The sequence below is a fragment of the Nilaparvata lugens genome, chromosome 2, assembly GCF_014356525.2.
Source record: "Nilaparvata lugens isolate BPH chromosome 2, ASM1435652v1, whole genome shotgun sequence".
Classification (NCBI taxonomy): Eukaryota; Metazoa; Arthropoda; class Insecta; order Hemiptera; family Delphacidae; genus Nilaparvata; species Nilaparvata lugens.
In genome coordinates this window covers 80,409,884-80,431,255 of record NC_052505.1, presented here as the reverse complement: position 1 = coordinate 80,431,255, position 21,372 = coordinate 80,409,884, and the positions used below count along the sequence as shown (strand labels likewise).

The 21,372-nt window shown below is 32.7% G+C and overlaps 2 protein-coding genes across 9 annotated transcripts in view; both read left to right on the top strand.

Moving 5' to 3' along the window:
* Positions 1–7,069, top strand: part of LOC111047676 (myocyte-specific enhancer factor 2) — a 240,523-nt gene extending 233,454 nt beyond the window's left edge. For 3 of the 5 annotated variants that reach the window (XM_039421869.1, XM_039421870.1, XM_039421871.1), the window contains one exon: positions 1,014–2,685. The gene's annotated coding sequence lies outside the window, so the exon portion shown is untranslated. Of the gene's footprint in view, positions 1–1,013 lie in introns of all 5 variants that reach the window. The other 2 variants (XM_039421867.1, XM_039421868.1) reach the window with 1 other exon arrangement.
* Positions 7,070–10,338: 3,269 nt separating this feature from the next.
* LOC111047672 lies at positions 10,339–21,037 on the top strand. Of its 4 annotated transcripts, none has more exons than XM_039421863.1 (6): positions 10,339–10,450; positions 12,340–12,493; positions 13,562–13,765; positions 14,822–14,874; positions 16,952–17,102; positions 20,904–21,037. In XM_039421863.1, exons 1-6 carry the CDS (start codon positions 10,361–10,363, stop codon positions 20,999–21,001), a joined length of 750 nt encoding a protein of 249 aa, XP_039277797.1. In that variant the 5' UTR covers positions 10,339–10,360; the 3' UTR covers positions 21,002–21,037. The 4 variants fall into 4 exon arrangements, with proteins under 4 accessions (XP_039277797.1, XP_039277798.1, XP_039277799.1 ...); XM_039421864.1 differs by having other exon boundaries at positions 10,356–10,450; positions 12,343–12,493; XM_039421865.1 differs by lacking the exon at positions 20,904–21,037 and adding an exon at positions 20,521–20,704 and having other exon boundaries at positions 10,356–10,450.
* Positions 21,038–21,372: the final 335 nt, after the last annotated feature.

The window sequence follows — 21,372 nt, the reverse complement described above, 5'->3', positions numbered from 1 at the left end:
GGAATGAGCAAGTTGTTAAGCATATGAACATAGAGAGCTGATTTTAAGTACTGAAACTGCATGGCCGTTCTCATCCTCAAAAGAATATGGACTAATTATTCCAGTATTTCAATTTATTTGAAGTTTTTAACCTTACAGTTGTGTTGTGAGCGATGTTGTGGTACTTTTCCATAATGAAAACACAAATTTAAAATCGTCAACCACTTTTTATTATTATAAATATTATTGTAATATTTACAGAACCAGGTTTCGTGGCTTTATCAGCCACTTCCTCCTCCGCCATTTTCTCTTGGGTAGACAGTAGTTGTAAACAAACAGCTGAAGATGTGGCTGGTAAAGTCACGAAACCTGGTTCTGTATATATTACAATAATTTATAATAATAAAAAGTTGTTGACAATATTTTAAATTTGTGATTTTATTATTTGAAGCTATTTCAGTGCCTAGAATATTATTGTATGACCTTTCATTTTATTAAGGGATTCAGCTTATTAGTTCAGCTAAGTGAATAAGTTTGTTTACCTGTTCAAATTTTTTGGAAGTAGCGCAATATTTTACAGTTTCTAGTGCTTATTATTGAGTGCGATTTCGTTATTCATTCATTATTTAATTCGGGTTTTAATCTATTCAAAATGTTATTTTTGTATGTGTTTTTACACTGAAAATTGGACAAGTGAATGAAAAATCGCCTAACCTACTTTTTGGACTGTGTCATCACTTGAATTTGGAAAAAAGAACTCAAGGATTGCCTGAGTATTTTATCCACATCAGTGTCGTTTGTTACATGAATAAATAAATAAATTATTGGTATGCACTTAATCTCTAGGTATTCAATATTGTTTAAATACGAATCAAGCGGAATGATTAAATATTGAATAGTTATATTTGTGCAAATGATCTATTATAGGTAAAGTAGTACTACAATTTTGTAACAGGTTGTATGTAACATGTTGTAACAGATTCTTGTGTGGTTTACCGGGTTGTAACAGTTGTTTGTTGTGTTGTTGTTTGCAGGGAGAGGCAGAGAGCAATAGAGGCCAGTAGCTCATGGGGTCGTCGTGGTTTTGGGGCGATCGGAGCCGCAACACACCCTCCTATCACCCCTAATCGAATCCACTCACTGTCTGTGCCATATCAGTGCAGTGTGTATGAACATTGTCCACACGTGTCCACACTGTGCAGTCATATCTCGAATAGCAGCCATATCAAGCCTCACCGACGCTAATCACTGGCTCACTGGCTCCAGTCGATTTCAGCATCCACGCCATGCTGCAAAACCCAACATCTTCTCAGATAACATTTGTATAGTTTTAGATGGATGTTATACATGTAAAAACAAGTTAGCTGTAACAAATTTTAGCGGTACAATAAGTGAAGTGCCCCCCCGTTCCCTCACTCCCTACAAAGTAGGAGGCTGAAGCTGCCTTCGCCGCCCTGTCTCCGCCCAGTGTGTCATCAGCCACATTACCACCCACCAACAACCACATCATTTACATATACATTACATTCAATCACTCAGCATTTTTATAAGACAAAGAGTATTTTGTATACGTATATATATCTATTTTAAAATAGTTTTTAAATGATTATCGGTTGAACGCTGCAACTAACAAGTTTATGGAGACTTTTTAACATCGGATTATTATTCATGTACAATATTCAGATAATATCGAGTCTATTTTTATAAAAATTTAACAGTGGTGTGAAGTGGCGAGGCGAGGGGCAAGAGGTGGGGCAGCAGCTTCATCCCATGTGATCATGTTTTCAGTTGTGCCTGACGTCCCTATTAGTTTGTCCGAGCCGTAGCATATTGTAAATAGTCGATGTAATAGTCGTGTCATGTCAGGTGTGTTGCTTGCAAATCCTCGTGTCTTGTAGCCTTATTCAGTGCCTCGTCCTTCTAAGGCTTTGACATTTTGACGCAAATTCATTTTGCAAACACACAAACACATCTCGCCTAATTTCACAATTGAAATTCGGAAGCTGATGTTATTATATTTTTGTTGCCTTCTGTTATATTGACGTAAGTGCCGAACAATATTATTGGTACCGTACCAAAGCTGTTTCAACCAAAACTAGGGATTGTGCTGTAACAGATTGTTTGTTGTTGGTCAAGGGTTTGAATTAGTTCAATTCCTGCCATACTACTGAGTCATATCTTACATAATTGTTTAGTGAGATAAAAATCAAAATATGCGAATTATTTAGGAACGAATTATCCAGTAGGTGTAAGGTTCATCGTAGGATGATTAGACACAGCATTTAGTCTTGTTATAAACGTACTGATGTTATTAATTTCCCTTGAGACACCATGAATAAAGTGTGTATATTTAAAGTTTTTTGATAGAGTTCATGTGTGTCTATTATGTGACTCAAATTTAAAAAATAATGAACTAACTACGATAAATAATTTTATCTGAAGTATAACGAAATTGCATGGAATATGAGTCCATAGACCATATCGCCAGTGGTTGTTAGAATGTCAATGCCTTATAAAACTCTTTCTCTCACTCACTATCTGTGCCTTCTCCCTCACGCAGTGATCAACAATCATCATCATCATCATCGTCATCAACCTGCCGGTTCAGTGATAAGTGTGTTTTGTAATTTCCCAGTGTGTAGTGTTATTCCGAGCACAAACTTTGTTTTGTCTTCCAAAGCCAGAATTGTTTCTTCCCACATTGATTAGCACAGTGCATTTTAATTTTTCACACGTTATTCACATACTCATCATAGAAATTATAAACTGATAATTTTCAAACAAGTACCCATTTATCATTAAATTAAAGCGTGGCTCAAAAATACTATTGGAAATTTTGAGTACAGGATTGGAATTGAACTCATTGATATTTAGGAGTTTTGTCTTAAATTCAGAGATTTCGTCTTTCAACTCCTTTCGAGAACTCCAACCTCATCTGAATAACTCAAAAGGTTTCAGATTAAAAAATGATCAAAGTAGAACTTTGAATCTTCTTACTTATAGTATTATTGCCTTATTAAAATTTTAAATATAACTTTTCCATTGATGGAACAATATAAATTATTGGGGCACCGAGCTTTTCTCCGGAGTACAGAAGCATAAAAACATGAAAGCATAGTTAATATTTATTTATTTATTGATAAGCATAACACAGTTCTTTAAAATGATTGGAGAAGGACCAACAGGCTTTCTTCCCCGAATTTTGATGTATACACTGTAAATACGGTAGTCCAAAAAGTAGGTTATGTTCCATACACTTTTGAATTCCATTTTTCAGTCCAAACATTCGAAAACAGAAAAGTTCAAATTTAAATTTAAACTAAACTTAATAACAATAACTTGGACACAAACAAAATTTAATAACAAAATAACACTCACTAATCAAAACTGTAAAATAATGATGGATTTTTAAATTTTTGATATAGTTAGGTAGCCTAATTTAATTTAAATAAAAAAATAATTGATCTTGAATAAAATGTTATAATTTCCAGATTATACTTCTCGTGCTGGTTGATTGCAATAGTTCAACAGCTGAACATAATTCTGTCTCACTCCCACACAGGCACTCGCATCTTTCGTTATCGACAGACGACGAAATTATCAGCTGTTTTTCCAAGGATGAATAATTATTATCCTTTTCTTGCTTAAGCGAGTTTTCCCAGGGATGAGACCTAGTGCAATCGAGTTTTTATATCATAAACCTACTATGTTCCAAATTTGGTGAAAATCTTTAGAACCGTTTTCGAGATCCGTTGGACATAAATACTGAAATAAATAACCAAATATATAAATACATACAGAAATTGCTCGCTTAATATAATAGGATAGGATTACAAGTCCTAAAAGAAATGAATGATAAAAAACTTTCTAATAAATAATAATAATTCATTTTCCAAAATATATAACACACACAGTAATACACAAAATGAAATTTATATAAGAAAAATAATACAGAAAATTATTTATATAATAAATGATTACAGATAAATAATACAGAAAAAGTAAAGTAATAATATATAAATAAAATATAGTAAAAATAAAGATAAAAAAAATAAAAATAAAGTAATAATACAGAAAAAATTAAGATACAGAAAAATAATAAACTTCACAGCACATTACCTAATTGCCCTGAGGTTAGAAGCCTGCTTTGGGTCAACCATCAAAACCCATAACCATTTTAAATAAAAACAGAGATGGCTTTCTAGTCACTGTACTCCGCAGTAACAAAGAAATTACAAAGTTTATATTATATAAGCATGATAAAAAACTTTATCCTTCTACTAAATGGGTACTCTGTTTGAAATATCAGGTATTGCTTGCATTGTGTGCCCTTTTCCGAATTTCACATTGTCATGACTTTTTTGTAATATTGCTAGTTTTTCAATGTGTACCTTCTAAACAGTGATCTTTAAAAATGATTGAATGCGTTCTATCGAAAAGATGAAAATAATGATGGCCGCCAACTGCTTACAGAGGAACTATTAACTATTAATTCAAATCTCCATCTGAGGATGAAGTGAATTATTTTTTGAAAAAATTACCAGTTGATCAACGTCCAATTTAGTCATGCCGTTCTAAGACAGAGATCAAACTCTGACGACCAAACAAATTTCAAATTAATCTTTTCTAGTCGAAAAAATATTTCTTCCATCATCAAAATGATGGGAGTAAATTGGAATATTTTCAGAAACAGTTTCTAAAACTTATATATTCAGATGATATATTACATATAATTTAGTACGTATGTATAAATAAATTGAAAGATTTTTATAAAGTAATTGATAATTTTGAAAACGTATTAAATTGAAGGTATAGTTTAGTATGTCACATGCTTTAAGAATTGCCTTAAACGTATTGTTAAAAAAGAGAAATGAACAGAAGAAACGTAAAAATTAATATAGAATTTAAAATTTAGAGATTGCTCAAATGGTATCACATGTGTTTTCCTCACCACAATTGTAAAGTACTTAACGTTTGTCAAATGGTAGCTGACGCTGATAGTGCAGTGCATAGAGCAGAAGCTATCATGACCAGCTCTCACAAAGTGAGGGAGACACCATACGCCATACATCATAGACCATAAACCATAAATCGCCGATTTGTCTGTATGCTCTTTCATCCGTTGTTCTGTTTACCTGCAAATGTTGATCCAGTTGAAATTCTCGTACACGTAATTGATGTCTTGAATGTATTTTTGCAAGCAGCTGTGTTCCTGGAAGGTTATGAATGGTGCTATAATGTTAGATGAATGTTGTTATAAAGTAGCTAAGTTGAATTGAAAATGAGAGAATGTTCTACCGATGTTAACAATGTTGATTGTTTCTATGTTGTAATGATAGTAATACATCGCTGTTATGACAAAAGTGTAATAAATGTTTTGTAATAGATCGGTGATATCGATGTTGTGTGCAACTGTGATGTCGTATATAATGACGCACGAATATCTATATTTATATGTACTGTGTAACCAACAGATGATCATGAATATAAATGGATATATATGTACATTTATTGAATTTCATACAGGGTCTCGTTGAATAAACAACATTTAAATAGTCTTGGATTATAATATTTCAACCGTTTAGCCTTACTTTCACTGTAATTGACTGAAAGAGCTTTTTCCTCTACACGTTGATTAAAGAAAGCTATCAAGCTCAGAATGGGATCGCTCAATCAACCTATAAACCATAGAACAATCAAATAGAGTTGAACCGATTCAAGTTACTGGTCAACGTTTCACCACTGCATTTGGTTCACACTCTACAGTGTTTTTGTTATTGAAAGTGATATACTTGCATGCTTTATCACGTGATTAGATGTTGATGTCATTTATTTCCCAAAACTTGTCTGACTCACTTATGTGCCCCTCACATTGTACCAAGTGGCACAATTGTCAGTGTTGGAAACATTTGTAACTGCATGATTTCGTCTATTTTTGTACCTAATTTCTTTAATTTTGTACAGAGAGTTTTCTTTATCGAGTATAATCAACACGTAGAACCATTTTTGTATTGAGAGATTGATTTGTTTGTTTAACGAGTTGTGTTTGATGTATTATTTAATGAAAAAATGTGCCATCTGTATTTATTGAGTGTCATTCATCCTCTGTTTTCGTAGCCATGTGGCTATCACTTGGGTTCTCTTGATTGTAAGGGAATTAAAAGTGGAGATTCAACAATTTAAGTATTATTCTCAAGTATATTATTTGTATTTGTTAATAACTACCGTACCAAAAATTCGTATCTGATGTACTGGCATTTCATATTGCATACTCTAATAATTTTAATGTTATTTTAAAATCAGAACTCTGATTTTTGTTAATGAACGTTCATATTTTATCTATTGATGTTTAAATTTATTTCTGTGCAATCTGAACATTTTAACCAATAGTTTATATTTTTATTAGAATTAACTGAATAAAGATTTATCCCCTACAGTAGCAAAAAATCAAATGCTTTTATAAATAAGTATTGAGAAAATTCATTTTTAGTTGTTTTATACAGGATTATCGAAAGAATTATTTATACTTTCTGTTATTGATTATGTAATTATTGTGATGCCTCATTTTCGATTTATATTGACCTCCCGATTCTAGTATCAGTTGGAGTTGAGTGTTTTCAAAGTCAAGTTATGAGTTTTCGTAGGCTATATTTTATGCTTTGAGATTAACAGACTTTAATTTTTGTGTCATATCCAATTTGTAGCCTTATATTATTATTGTTGAATTTTACCTTTATTAGTCATCTCAGAACTGTGAACTCAGTTGCTAATGAATGATAACTGTTTATTCAAATATTAATTATAAATATATATGTATATTGTCAACAAACAAAAGAATAGATGTATATAGATAATGATGGAATATATTATACGTATAATAATTGTAATATTGATTTGTTGCATGGATGACATTCTCTGTTAGTATGAACACAGAGTTCTGTCATGGCTGAAAGTGCAATACAGTCTTAGAAGAAAATCTGTTGAATACATTCTTTTAGATGGTTTAAATACGAAAAAATTTAGACAATTATTTGTTACATATGTTTGAAAGGATAAATTTAAGGAATTTAATAAAATTAAGTTATAACAACTTTTGTGTCATTCTTTTACTATTCAATATTTTCCTTCACATAAAATTTATTAGAAAAACTATAATGATGCTAGGCTTCTATTTGAATAGTTCACTCGCAAAAAATAGAATCGACAATATTATTCTCAACTGGTACGGTAATCAATTCTCTAAAACCGCATTTAAAGCGGTACTTCATTAGACAAGAACTTTTCTATTCTTAATCAATATCGTATTTGTTGATCACAACACAGTAAAGTATTGCAGACTGGAAAAATGGTGACGGCACGTTACTAACGGTCAGTGCTTTCCGTTATATAACTTTTGATAAATTTTTAAATGGATGTTGGTGGAATGTGACGTAATGAATAATACTGGTCGCTATAGTGAGGTCCATGTTATAATGGCAGTGGAGAAAGATAGGAGAAAAGCGTTGCCGATCCTCTGTCTTGTCAATGCCTTCTATCGGTAACTAGAGGGTAACTGATACCGGTTTATTGATGTAATATTAACTGTTCGTTCTTTCTCGTTCAAAATAATCAATTATATTTTATCAAGCAAGAAATTATATTTTTCAATGATTTCATAATGAATTTTCATAATCAAGATAAAATATTTTGCTAGTTAATTATATTTCTACATTGTTAAAAAACGATCTGATAACAGAGCAAAGCGAGAAAGAGATGGCGCTATCCGCTTTGTTGAATGATAAACAAGGATAGCAACACAATTGCTAATCAAACACTGTCATTATAACGTGGACCTCTCCATAGTACTTTTTCATATTTTTTTCTCCTTTCTACAATTAGCTTAAGCTACAAGATACGCATTTTTCATGTGGTTGAAATATCATAATCTATGAGATGATTGAGAAGATCCCACCGCCTCTTGATTGCATTTCGCAGTAGGCTCTCCTAATCATAGTTTATAGAATTAGAAGATCATTTTATTGGAAAATTGCATAGTTGAGGTTGAGCGCTTCAGAATTGGACCATTTTATTGCTCACATGATGCTTTTTTTGCTGAGGGAGAGCTCACATGAGCTCTAGGCTTGTGCGTGGGTAATGAGGCGGATGATAATGAGATATGAATGGACCTACAGTTTTTAAATTTTATTTATTTAGCGTATGGCAGCTTATATACAAATTGCAGCAAGTACAAATTGAATAGATTTTTACATAGAAAACTATAGAATGTAGATTATTTGTACTGCAGATTAAGTTTTGAAATATTGACCTAGACAGGTGTGCCCAACTGCCCATATGGGGAAGGACGAGGACGCAAACGTGGGGGTGTCCAAAAAACAATTCTTGGGGGGTGGAGTGTCAGAAAAAAGATCAGCTGTGTTTTAAATAGCCACTGGCGATCCTTGGACTTGGGGGGTGGGTGGACTGGACACCTCTGTAGCCTAGAAAATCAGTTATTGAAACAGTATTAAAAAATTGTATGAATCTCAAGAAATTATAATAAAGATATTTACCTGTACAAACGTAGAAATCATACAAATTATGTATTAATTATTTATATACCAAACATGGCCTTGTTATGAGGACAGATCTTATCACTAGAGAAATTTGAATTCCCATTCCAAATTTGGAAATCATTCATTCATTAACTCTTGAGTAACTTAGCTATTGAATTAATAATATTAAACCAATACAGACATAATCTCGCTCAAATAAGAACCCTATTCTAAAGGTGCGTACAGATATACGCGCAGCGAACATGAGCAATTCACTTTTAATCAGCTGACTATATCTGTATTTTTACAGAAACGGTAAGATACAGATATAAAAAGCTTGGCATCAGCTGATTAAAAGTGAATAATTGCCCATGTTCGCGGCGCGTAAATTTGTACGCACCTTATAAAGCTGCGTACACATATTCGCGCTTCCAACCAGCACCGAGCACGCTCCTCCCTCGTACCGCCCTCGTACCACCATCGAACCACAGTCGCACAGCCCACGCACCCATCATGAACGTTATGGAAGATGTTAGATCTTCTCGCGTTCCCCGGTCGAACCACTGTTGCTCCCCGGTCGATCATCAATCGCTCTGCTGGAGTGACGTTCGGTTGCGGAGCAGAGCGAAAGTCTGTACGCACCTTTAGATAGGCTACCACAACAAATACAAATAGGCAACTTTTCAAAAATGTAAATGTTAGTTATATTTATCAAACTTTGTTGGATCTATTTCATGTGATATCTGTAGGACCGGATTCTCTATATTTTACCATTCAATTTACATATTCTATATAGATTACAAAGAAACCTTCCACCACATTCTTTTAATTCAAATTTCTTACATTTCTTAAATACTTGAAATACTAAGTTAGTTTTTGATTATTATTAAAATTTATCACTCTATCAACAGCCAAACTCTGAATTACGTCTTATTCGGATCTCTTCTGCACTGCACCACTCTTTATTACATTGAATGATATTTTCACTTTTCAAAAGTCATACTTATATAATATAAATAAAATATGTAGTATAGGCCTAAAATATAAAGGTGCTGTACACATATATAAGAACTTCTAGTCAAAAAAAATCACATTGAAAGTGATAAGGACGCTACTTATTTAGAGTAGGCTATACAATAGACGAGCATTGCTCTTCTTGTAGTAAAGATTGATGGAAAATAAGAAAAAAATATTATGGTTTGGGCGAGGAAGTGTAGACCATCACTTTTTCATCGCGTTATACAAGAGAATCAATGACACGAACAAAAAACGTTGAAAATAGGAAAACTAATAAGCAACAGAGCATTTGCTATTTCGCCACACTCTTGTCTTCTTGCTAGACTACATTTTCAATAGCGACAAGTTGCTAGTAGAGTGAGGAGTGTTTAATATGGACGGCTTGGCACAAGAAGCGACACGAGTTTGTACTAGGATCAACCTATAATCCAGGAATGCATGTCGATTCTCGACTGTATATAACATTAGATATAACTATTATTATAGATATAACTATATTTAGCTATATAGCTAAATAGCTATAAATATATGTAAATATAGCTTCTGGTTCTGCTGAAAATCAAAGTGTGCTAAAAAAGTGTTTGCGCACACATTATAAGCCGGCAGCAAGACTTATTTATGTAGACGGATTCGCCGATTTTCTGCATCAAAGCATAAGATGTTATTATCGTTTAGCGCTCGGTTGAAAATGAGATGAAAATGATTTCCTAGCTTTTGTGGCGTTTGCGGCGGTGACATTGATATCGCCAATGTCAATGTCACACTCAGGAGGACGCGGCTAAAAAAACGCGCCTATAAAATGCGTTCGCCGAACTCTGCGCCAGTTGGATAAGATGCTGAGGACTCGGGTAGTGGTGCTGGCAACTCTGTGGCTTGGCTTCTGTCTTCACACTGCTGTTCATCCGGCCAACTCTTCTTGTCTAGTAAGTTTTAACTTATATTAAATAATTATTTTTAACAACTTAATATCGGGGACCGAGCTTCGCTCTGGAGTACAATAGCATAAAAAATTTAATACGTAAAAATAAATTATAATCATTCATAGTTCACATAGAAATGCTCTATCTAATCACAGTAAATTGAGATTAATACCCAGAGGAATACCAAAATTTCCCTAACAAAGGCCCGGTTGCACAAAAGCTGGTTAAATTTCAATCATGATTAATTTCACTTGAACCAAATTAGAGAAGACCATTTCAAAAAGATGGATCTACTGGAATTAATCAGGATTAAAAATAACCCTGCTTTTTTGCAACCGGCACTAAGTACCTGATTGAATGATTACAATAGTTCAACAGCTGAGTCATAATTTTGACACAGAACCACACACATGAACACAAGATCCGGTGAAATACAGACATATAATAACATAGAATAGAATAGTGTTCTATTTATCAATAAATAAAAATAACGAGCGAAGCTCGGTGCCCCGATATTTTTAATGATTTATGCCTACTTGACACTTGTAAGAATAAAATAGAGGATAACAGAATGTACACGGGAGGCTGCTTTAAAAATGGAACTCGACAGCAGCAGCCTTAAGCCCCGCACACACACACACACACACACACACACACACACACACACACACACCACACACACACACCACACACACACACACACACACACACACACACACACCACACACACACACACACTTCGATTTTTGTTCGTAAGGTATTTTGCCGTCCTTATAAATTCTATTAGATTAAACAGATGATTTTAAACAGAGGATGTTTGTCAAGTTCCGTTTAATCTGATACAAATTCATAAGGCCGGCAAAATATCGTAGGAACAAAAATCGATGTGTATGTGCGGGGCTTTACGGTACATATTTTGTGAACCTCGGACACGTTACAATACACCTAAAACAAACATGGAGAGCCTTTTTTAAACGTTCTTATAATTAATTTATGCCAGTATCAAAAGTATGCAGAAGATGAGATCCAACACCTTAAAAAGTGTATTAAGTTTACCATCATGTAAGACTGGTACTGTTGTAAAAGTTAAATTTGAAACTTCATTGGATATTAATTTCGTTTATTTGGTTTATAGTCTATTGAAAGAATAAAAATATAATCTGCAATTTAGGTTAAAATGAATCAGGATTATCATCAGCAGCATTACTAGTTTACAATATCATAGTATCGCCAGATACTTAGATTACTTATTGTGCTCACTCGAGAGATTCCTGAAATATTAGGAGCTTGATGAAAACTCATTGAAAGGTTCTAATCAATAATGATATAATGAAGGCCATGCAACATTAACTCATCAGCAGAACAAGAATATTAGCAGAAACTGAATGAAATTTATTTGAACAGGTATTCCTCCGCTACAATGCTATGGAGTCAATAATAAAGATGAAGAATCGGTAGACCATTTCAAACAATTTGGAAAATTTAAAAACAAATTAATAAGAAAATAGAGTGTGGATTAATGTTCAACTTTAACTCTCTACAAATGATTATAGAATTACTACAACATGATTATTCTGGATATTTTACAGTGCCCATTTGCTAATTGTAATTGGACACTGTATATATATATTCAAGAAATTGGAAGTTTAAATAATAAAATATGAAAGACAATTTTTATCAATATTTTTCACTTAAGATGGAAAATTACAAAGTGATTGTATTAAATTGTCAATACCTTTATGTCTTCTATGTATAAATCTAATATCAGTTGGTTAGGTACTTAAGATTGGATAATAGGATATGAAAATTTATTTAATACAGATATGAGGAGAATAATACTATTTATTTATCTATTCTATGAGATTAACAAAATTATTTTTATGTTGTTCAAGCAGGAAACATGGCATCGGACGCCAGAGGACTCAGGCATGAACATTTTTATCAACAAAAGTATGGCAGACCAGTATGAATTACTCACGTGGCAATGGTTGACTGATTACAAAGATGGACTCTGGACAATCAGTCTCAAAAAATGGCCTAATTTGCGTAAGTTTGAAAAATATCTAAGGTAATATTATAGTCTACTATGTAATACCTAATACTATAACTGATTTCAAGTATGAAAGAAAAAACAGGTAAATAGGTATACTTAATTTTGTAATAATGTGTTGTGCGAAGTAAATTAATTTTTGAATTGAAAATTGAATTGAACTTAATTACTATTACTGATTCCAAGTATGGAAGAAAAAAAACAATAGTCATAGGCAAACTAAAGAGCCTACACAATGTATTTTCTATTCAACAGAATAATCTTCTGAATGAATTGAAATCTCCTGATAATCTTCCAATCACTGATTAGACACAAAATAATGTACTTGAATAGTTTTCATTATTTCTATCGTCTTTGATATACCAAAATGGTCAAACCGTCGCTATTATCTATTGGCTGGTTTCTCTAACTGTATAGCATTCGTAAGGTGTGTTTCGAACCATGCAATTGTTAGATCAGAGATGATTAACCTACCGGAAAATATTATTTTTAAATATTGCACTAAAAAGAGTAACTGCTGGCCTTGACAAAATCAATCAACATGCAATTGTTGATTCAAAATAATTACAAGTATACTCTAAGGTCTTACTATTAAGTTAGTACAAAATTTAAAATTTTCAGTTTTTAGGTGAAAATGAATTAAATTTCAGTAAAGTTTAATCATAACCCTATTTTAGACTTTTAAAATGTTGTAATGTAAAATTGGGAGAGAAATAGTACAAGGAGTATCCTTAGATTTCCTCTCCCGGTCAGTACTTTCTTGTGAAAATGATGAATAAATAAATAATTAATAAATACCTGATCTTGATACGTGAGTACCAAAGGATCATATTGCTCAAATGTTCATATTTAAATATTAAACTAATAATACAACATCTTTATATTACAATGATTACGGTACAGTACGGTACCTACCTATGAAGTATAATCATTATTATCGTTATAACGATTATTTGAATTATAAGTAGTAATGTCCAAATATTAAAGAATAAAGTAAATTGACAAACGCATATTCATATTAGCCTATTTACTTGAGAGAGAAATAATCAATTATCTGATTTCAGAGTTTGTTACCGGATCTTTGAAGTACAAAAGCAAGGTGACAGGCACAGAATCTCACTTCGGCTGGAGAGTGAAAAAGAAACACCTCACATGGTCTGGAAAACAAAATCTTATCTTTCAACCAGGCTGGAATATGTCGGTATGCGGATTCAGCGCTGACTGGGGCTTTATACCCGGCTATTACGGACATTGGTCATTTCGTCTAGGTAATAATCCTATTACCTCCTAATAATTCTTTTGAATCTCCATACTTCAACTGAAGCTTAGAAAGCAATAAAGGTTTTGAAAATTTTTTTCCCTCCAATATATTAAAGTGTAGGTCTGCTATAATCCACCAAAGAGCAAAATTAAAAAAAAAATAGCCTAGAGTTTATTCAAGTAACAGGAGAACCCAAAAATCTTTTCAATGAATATATCAACAGAAAGTATCATACATTAAATTATAATCGGTTACTATCTTCTAATCCAAGTATCTTTTGTATTTAACTTTCTCATCTTTCTGATTTAATTATTCAATAATGTGTTCAACTTTCAAATATTAGTTCGAAAAATTAATGTGTTATAAATGTAATATTATTAAAGGTGATGGTTTCTTGATCCATTCCGAGCTGCTTTGTATTAACACACTTTTTTATGTATTTGAACACGACATGCAGTCAATTTATCAATTCGATTTAAATTGACTGCATGTCGTGTTCAAATACATAAAAAAGTGTGGTAATATTATTATTGTTATTTCATAAATGGTAGATTGCATGTTTCTTTCCAAATTAATTAATATTTTTAATTTATAACATTTTATGAGTACTTTCCTTTTCAATTAAAATATACAATAAAAAATGCATTCAATTCTTCATCTACTGTTGCATAGTCCAAAACTTGAGTAGTGAAACATTAAATAGTAATAAATATAGTAAAAACATTTTTTAATTAAAAATGATAAACAATTACTATGTCATTGTCATGAATAATTTTTTATAAATTAAATGTGTATAGGCTTTAATTTAAAATATATACTTGAATGATTTTGAGAATGTAGGTTTTATATCCATTAATACAACTATTTTTTCAAAGGAAAACTAAAGTGTATTCGTAAAAACAAAATGTTTAACCTGTTCAAACTCTGGAGTTTAATTCTGGATTCGAGTAAATTGAATCATTCAACATTCAAATTGCTACGATCTCAACATACTGCACTTATAAAAATAATATACAATACAATGATTTCATTTTTTAGTTTGTGATATCCTTCTTTATTTCAGGAAATGTGACAATGACAGGAGAGCTTGGCAGTGACTGGATTGATGAACTGAGAGTGAGTAATAGCATAGAGAAAAGATACAAGTAGAGAGTTTATCGGATTTACTTGTATCTTTCCTCTTTGGTAATAGCCTATGGCAAAAACATGCGCTTGCTAGTAGGCCTACACGTAGCTTGTGCAGTTACAATATTTAGTATTATTTTCTAGTAGTTCTGTTGCCAGTACCTAATCTAACTGCCAATTGATTTATATGCAGAATTCTTATTATTCTAACTATTCCTAGCGCTTATTCATAAAGATGATTAGTTTTGGAAGATTTACATTCTAATAATTGTATTACATTATTTATGAGAAAGTTTATCTACTATGAAATTTATTTTATTTATTCATTAAAATAATAATCCTAGTGTGATTGGGTTCAATCCACTATAATGTCACAAAAGTCATGTCTCATTCTTCCTACAAAATATGGCCGGTTTTCCATCATGCCAAACATGAATATAAATTTAAATGTGTATATTTCAATATAAAACACAATCTCAATACAAAGTCATCAACATTTTTATGAGTATAAAGATTTGACTGCCTCATTTTTTATTCAACTTTGGTATTTTGAGATATCGCTTCTTATAATACTGTATCCGTTGGAATCAAAAACTCACTTCTTTAAATAAAAAATAATCATGGTGTTAAATATAATATTCATATTATTTATGCATTAATTCATTGGTGGCATGCCAATTTTGACAGAATCCCAAACGACCCAAACGCTATATTTTCCCAAACGGCCGAAAACTACTTTTTTCCCAATTGGCAGAATTAATGAAATATTGAAACTGGAACTTTCTCATTCAGCCGAATCCCAAATGACAGAAAACTTTTAAAAATTTTCCCAATCGACAGAAAACGTGGTTTGTCCCATTGAGCCGAAAGTGGTGAGAGTCCCAAACGACCGAAAGTGGTGAGAGTCCCAAACGACCGAAAGTGATCAGTTTCCCAAACGACCGAAAACTCCTCTAGTTTGTCGCAAACGGTAGAAAGTACAATAGAAGTGCCACTTCTCTACTCTTTTTCTTATACTCTCTTATCCTCTTTTCCCTTATTTTTTTCTTCTGTTCTCTTCTCTTCCCTTTATTCTTTTTCTCCTATTCTATTTTCTTTTCTCTTCTTCTCTGATTTTGCTTCTACTTCTCCATATTCCTGTGGAAATAAAAGGAAATTCAATGGGTAGGAACTTTCGTTCCTCTTCTTGAAATCTATTGGACTAGTAGTTCTGTGAACAGTAGCCCACGTGCAGTTATAAACCACAGTCTCCTCTGATACTGTCCATCAGAGTAAATTCTGTCCTGTCCTGTCGTTTCGGCAAGATATCAGTGTATAAACGACTAATGGCTGTTTGGGTTAGTGTATCGACAATGCCAATAATTTTATCTAAACAGCTATGCTTCTATCATCAAAAGCTTACCGAATTGAAAGCAGAGAAATAAACAAATACTATGCTACTTCAAATGATCAATTGCATGCCTCACTACATGCAATTAATAGTCCACACAACAGTTGTTTTTTTACCAAGTTACATGGAAATATTGAATTGCAAGCGTCATTGCATGCCATTATAATCCACTCGACACCTGAATTTTGGCCTTAATCGAACGTTCTCATCCAGCCGAATCCCTAATGATAGAAAACTTTAAGAATTTTCCCAATCGACAGAAAACGTTGTTTGTTGCATTGAGCCGAAAGTGGTGAAAGTTCCAAACGACTGAAAGTGTTGAGAGTCCCAAACGACCGAAAGTGATAGGTTTCCCAAACGACAGAAAGTTTCTCTAGTTTGTCGCAAATGGCAGAAAGCGTTCTGTCAATTGGGAAAAAAGTAGTTTTCGGCCGTTTGGGAAGATATAGCATTTTGGTCGTTTGGGATTTTGTCAATTGAGACCCTACAAATTCATTCACATGGAAAATGCCTCTATGAAATTAATAGTAAATAAGTGATGAAGTCACTATTTTAATTTATTCCAAATATTTTTTATTTTATTATAATTTATTTTTTCAATATTATTCTTATATTAAAAATAATGTATCAATTCGATAATAGGTTTATTGAGTTTGATTCCTTTCCATTCTATTATAGATGGTTGAATGTGTGAACGACAAGGACAGGCGAAAACGATCGCCACAGGAAGCCGACCCCCCACCAGATATTCCCGATGAAATTCCGACAAACAACGATGGAACCAGATCGTTTTTGAAATGGCTGTTGAGACGGACAGGCTTGGAACAAGGTAACAACACATTTCAAGATCACATGAGAAAATTTTTAATAGAAATAAGCTGCGTTTACACGTGATGACAATTGTCCAAAGACAACTGTCTCGCCAATTGGCGATGTGTAAACTAAAGGCTAACCTAAGGCTAAACTAAGCCTAACTTTTAGGCTGAGCCAGCCGTCTATGACAACTCAAAGTTGTGAGTTAAGCTGCGTTTAGGCCTACACCAAATTTATTACAAAATGTTTATTTTTCCGTCCTTATAGATTCTATTAGATTGAACATAACTTATCATACACATGATGTGCATATTTATGTGTTATGTGTTTGTCAAGCTCCGTTATTTAATCTAATAGAATCTATAAGGAAGGAAAAATAAATATTTTGTTAATAAATTTGGTGTAGGCCTAAACGCAACTTAATTCACAACTTTGAGTGTGTCATACACGGCACTCAGTAGGCCTACATATAATGTACCGTAGTTATGTAGGCTACTCAGCTCAATTTTGTTCATTTTTACAATATCGACAATCGTAAATTTTATACAAAATGAGATGGATAGATCGAATTAATCGTTATTTTTCAATGGAAATGGGAAATTATGTTCTGACCAATAACAGCTGAATCAATCACAACAATCCAGATGAGGGCAATGGGTTTCTCAATTCATCATAAATAGGCCCGGTTGCACAAAAGCCGGTCAAATTTTAATCTCACGAGAACCAATAAGAGAAGGCCTTTTTAATAAAACGGCTTCTCTGATTGGTTCTCGTGGAATCAATCACGATTAAAATTCAACTGATTTCTAATAAATATCATGGAGACCAGTCATTTTACTATTGTTTAGGTTGATGTTTTTACTATGGCTCCAAATTTTCAAAGTTTATTTAATATTTTTCAAGTTATCAACTTATTACTACAGTGGATTTTTCGAATTTATTTCCTGTATTAACATTCTAAATTCAGAATTCTTTTTGATTATTTTGGAATCAAAATATTTGTGTTTAAAAGTGATAACTTGGACTAATTTTCTTTTGGACTAATTTTCAATTAAAATTCGGGAATTGAATGGTAAGGGCTGTAAGCCTGTCTTTCCATTTCAAATCATTTTATTTATTTTTGGATACAATCACAAATAATATAAATATGATTGGGAAGGAACAACAGGCTTGGCCCAAAACTATTCCATTACCAAATTTTGATAATTTCCAAAAAATAGTTTATGTTTCTAACGTGAAAATTTTATGTTTTTTACTGAAATTTTATGGAAAACACTTGGTAAGCGTGCTGTCCTGCGACTACAGCTCAAGGTCCAGTCCATCCAGCCAAGCAATAGCATTTGGGCTTGCCTGCACAAAATCTTCCCATCCCCCAGCAAACTTTCTCTTCGGGCACTCCTCGACAATATGCCTTAGGGTCTGCTCTGCAGCCCCACAATCACAACCAGGACTATCAGCACTGCCCCATCTGTGCATTGTGGATCTTGTTTTTGCACATCCAGTCCTAACACGATTCAGCAGGCACCATGTTTTTCGGGGAAGCTTCATACCAGGGAGTTGTTGGTGAGGAGAATCAATGTTGAAGCGATTGGTGTTGCTACTTATCCATTTTGATCTCCAGGCTTCTTTGTAGTCAAAAGCTCTCCCTTGGGCAGTTGAATCATTCCAGATTGGCTTCCTTGATTTTAAGCGGTTCACAGGCTGCTCATCAATTATCCTGTGAATAGGAAGCACTCTTGGGGCATGAGGATGATTTAGCTTATCCCATTCTTGGTACGTAGCTTGTTGTCGTCGAATATCAGGAGGAGCAATAATGTAGGCTATGATACCATGCTTTTGAAATTCATAGCTAAGCTCTATCAGTATTCTGAAAGAGAACTTTGTAGTTGTAGTTTTTTTTTATTAGATCATGTAATTATATTATGAAGAAAGTCTCTCGCTATAAGTTCATGTCTCTCAGTTCGCATAAGTCTCTCAGTTATTAGATCATGTAATTATATTATGAAGAAAGTCTCTCGCTATAAGTTCATGTCTCTCAGTTCGCATAAGTCTCTCAGTTATAAGATCATGTAATTATATTATGAAGAAAGTCTCTCGCTATAAGTTCATGTCTCTCAGTTCGCATAAGTCTCTCAGTTATAAGATCATGTAATATATTATGAAAAGTCTCTCGCTATAAGTTCATGTCTCTCAGTTCGCATAAGTCTCTCAGTTATTAGATCATGTAATTATATTATGAAGAAAGTCTCTCGCTATAAGTTCATGTCTCTCAGTTCGCATAAGTCTCTCAGTTATAAGATCATGTAATTATATTATGAAGAAGTCTCTCGCTATAAGTTCATGTCTCTCAGTTCGCATAAGTCTCAGTTATAAGATCATGTAATTATTATGAAGAAAGTCTCTCGCTATAAGTTCATGTCTCTCAGTTCGCATAAGTCTCTCAGTTATAAATCATGTAATTATATTATGAAGAAAGTCTCTCGCTATAAGTTCATGTCTCTCAGTTCGCATAAGTCTCTCAGTTATAAGATCATGTAATTATATTATGAAGAAAGTCTCTTGCTATAAGTTCATGTCTCTCAGTTCGCATAAGTCTCTCAGTTATAAGATCATGTAATTATATTATGAAGAAAGTCTCTCGCTATAAGTTAGTTTGGCTTTGGATTATTACTCGCCAGCTCGGATTCAGTCTCTCGCTATAGTGTCTGCTTCTGTGGAAAATTTTTTTCGAGAAAAAAATTCTTGATATTACAGAAATTCAAAATCTATTTGTAACAAAAAAAAGATTCAAGTATTAAGTTAATTATTATGCCGGAGATTAATCAATTTCCACTTGGGAAAGCTATACAGTATTATTTTCTGCTTGATGATTAACATTATTACATCATTTACAAGTAATAATAGAAGACAAAGTTGAATAAATATTCATAGTCCATTTAAGGATCAATAATTTATCACCCTCTCAAACATCTATCATATATCTCAAATCATCAAATATTTCATTAAAGTTTGCATAGTGGAAAGAAAATAATATTCCCTCAACAAAGTGGGAAAATAATACTGTAGCTCTAGGGAAAAAATGGTTCAATAAGCAACAAAACAGGATCACAATATAAAAATGATTACTAGAGTTACAGTATAATTTCCCTAATATGTTGAGAGAATATTATATTTTTTCACTAAACAAACTTAAATAGAATATTTGATTATTTGAGATATTTGATAATTCATTTTTAAAGATACATGTTTTTTAGGTGATTTAGATATTTGATTATTCGAGATATTTGATAATTCATTTTAAGAGATACATTTTAATATATTATTCCTCAACTCAAAAATTGTTATGCATTATTCCTATGAGCTATTTGAAATGAATTATTGCAGACAAAATTTCCTTTCTAGTGAACCCTGAAAGGGATTTTCTGTTTTTTTAGGTGATAATGACGAAAGGAGCACTTGGGAGCGAGTAGGAGATTTTCTGCTGAGTATTGGGCAAATAGCATTGCGTTACCTCATTTACTTTGTCTGATCATCCAATTCAATAAATTTATGAATTTATAATAGTTGGTACGATAATAAATGAATAATTATTATTTTAAACGAGAATACCAATTAAATTATTCCAATTTATTTCCATCTGTATAATAAATAAAGTTGTGAAACAACCATAAAGCTGACGAGTCAAGTTGAAGTAATTGATATACTTGTATTCATTTTATTTTTGTTGCTATCTTATAGATCTCGAAAATCTCAAACCCATCAGATAAAATTACTCAGAAATGTTGATATTGTGGTGTTTTGGCAATGCTTTTTCCAGGTGATAACGACCAAAGAGGATGGGCAGAGCGCATCACTGACGCCATCGTCATGTGGATGAGAAGAATATTCTCCACCACTCCAAAAGAATCAACCTAATCTTCTGTACCTAAAAAATAAATCATTCTTCAAATTCAAATCGTTCGGATCTAGTTCTTTGTCTCTAATTTTTGTAAACGGTTATCATCAGTTGAAGTCATAAAGGCGGGTAATTTATATTCGCTATTCACAGTAAGGGTATCATTTGTAATATTTTGTAAAACTTGGGCTACCATCCTGTTGATCAATAATCCAATGTACGAGTACCTATAGTGAGGTCCACGTTATAATGACAATATTTGATTAACTTTGATACTACTATCCTTGTCTATAATTCGACAAATCAGGTAGTACTATCCTTTTCTAGCTCCGCAACGATGCCACATCTGTTTTTGACAGTGTAGAAATGTAATTAATTAAGGCAGAGAAGA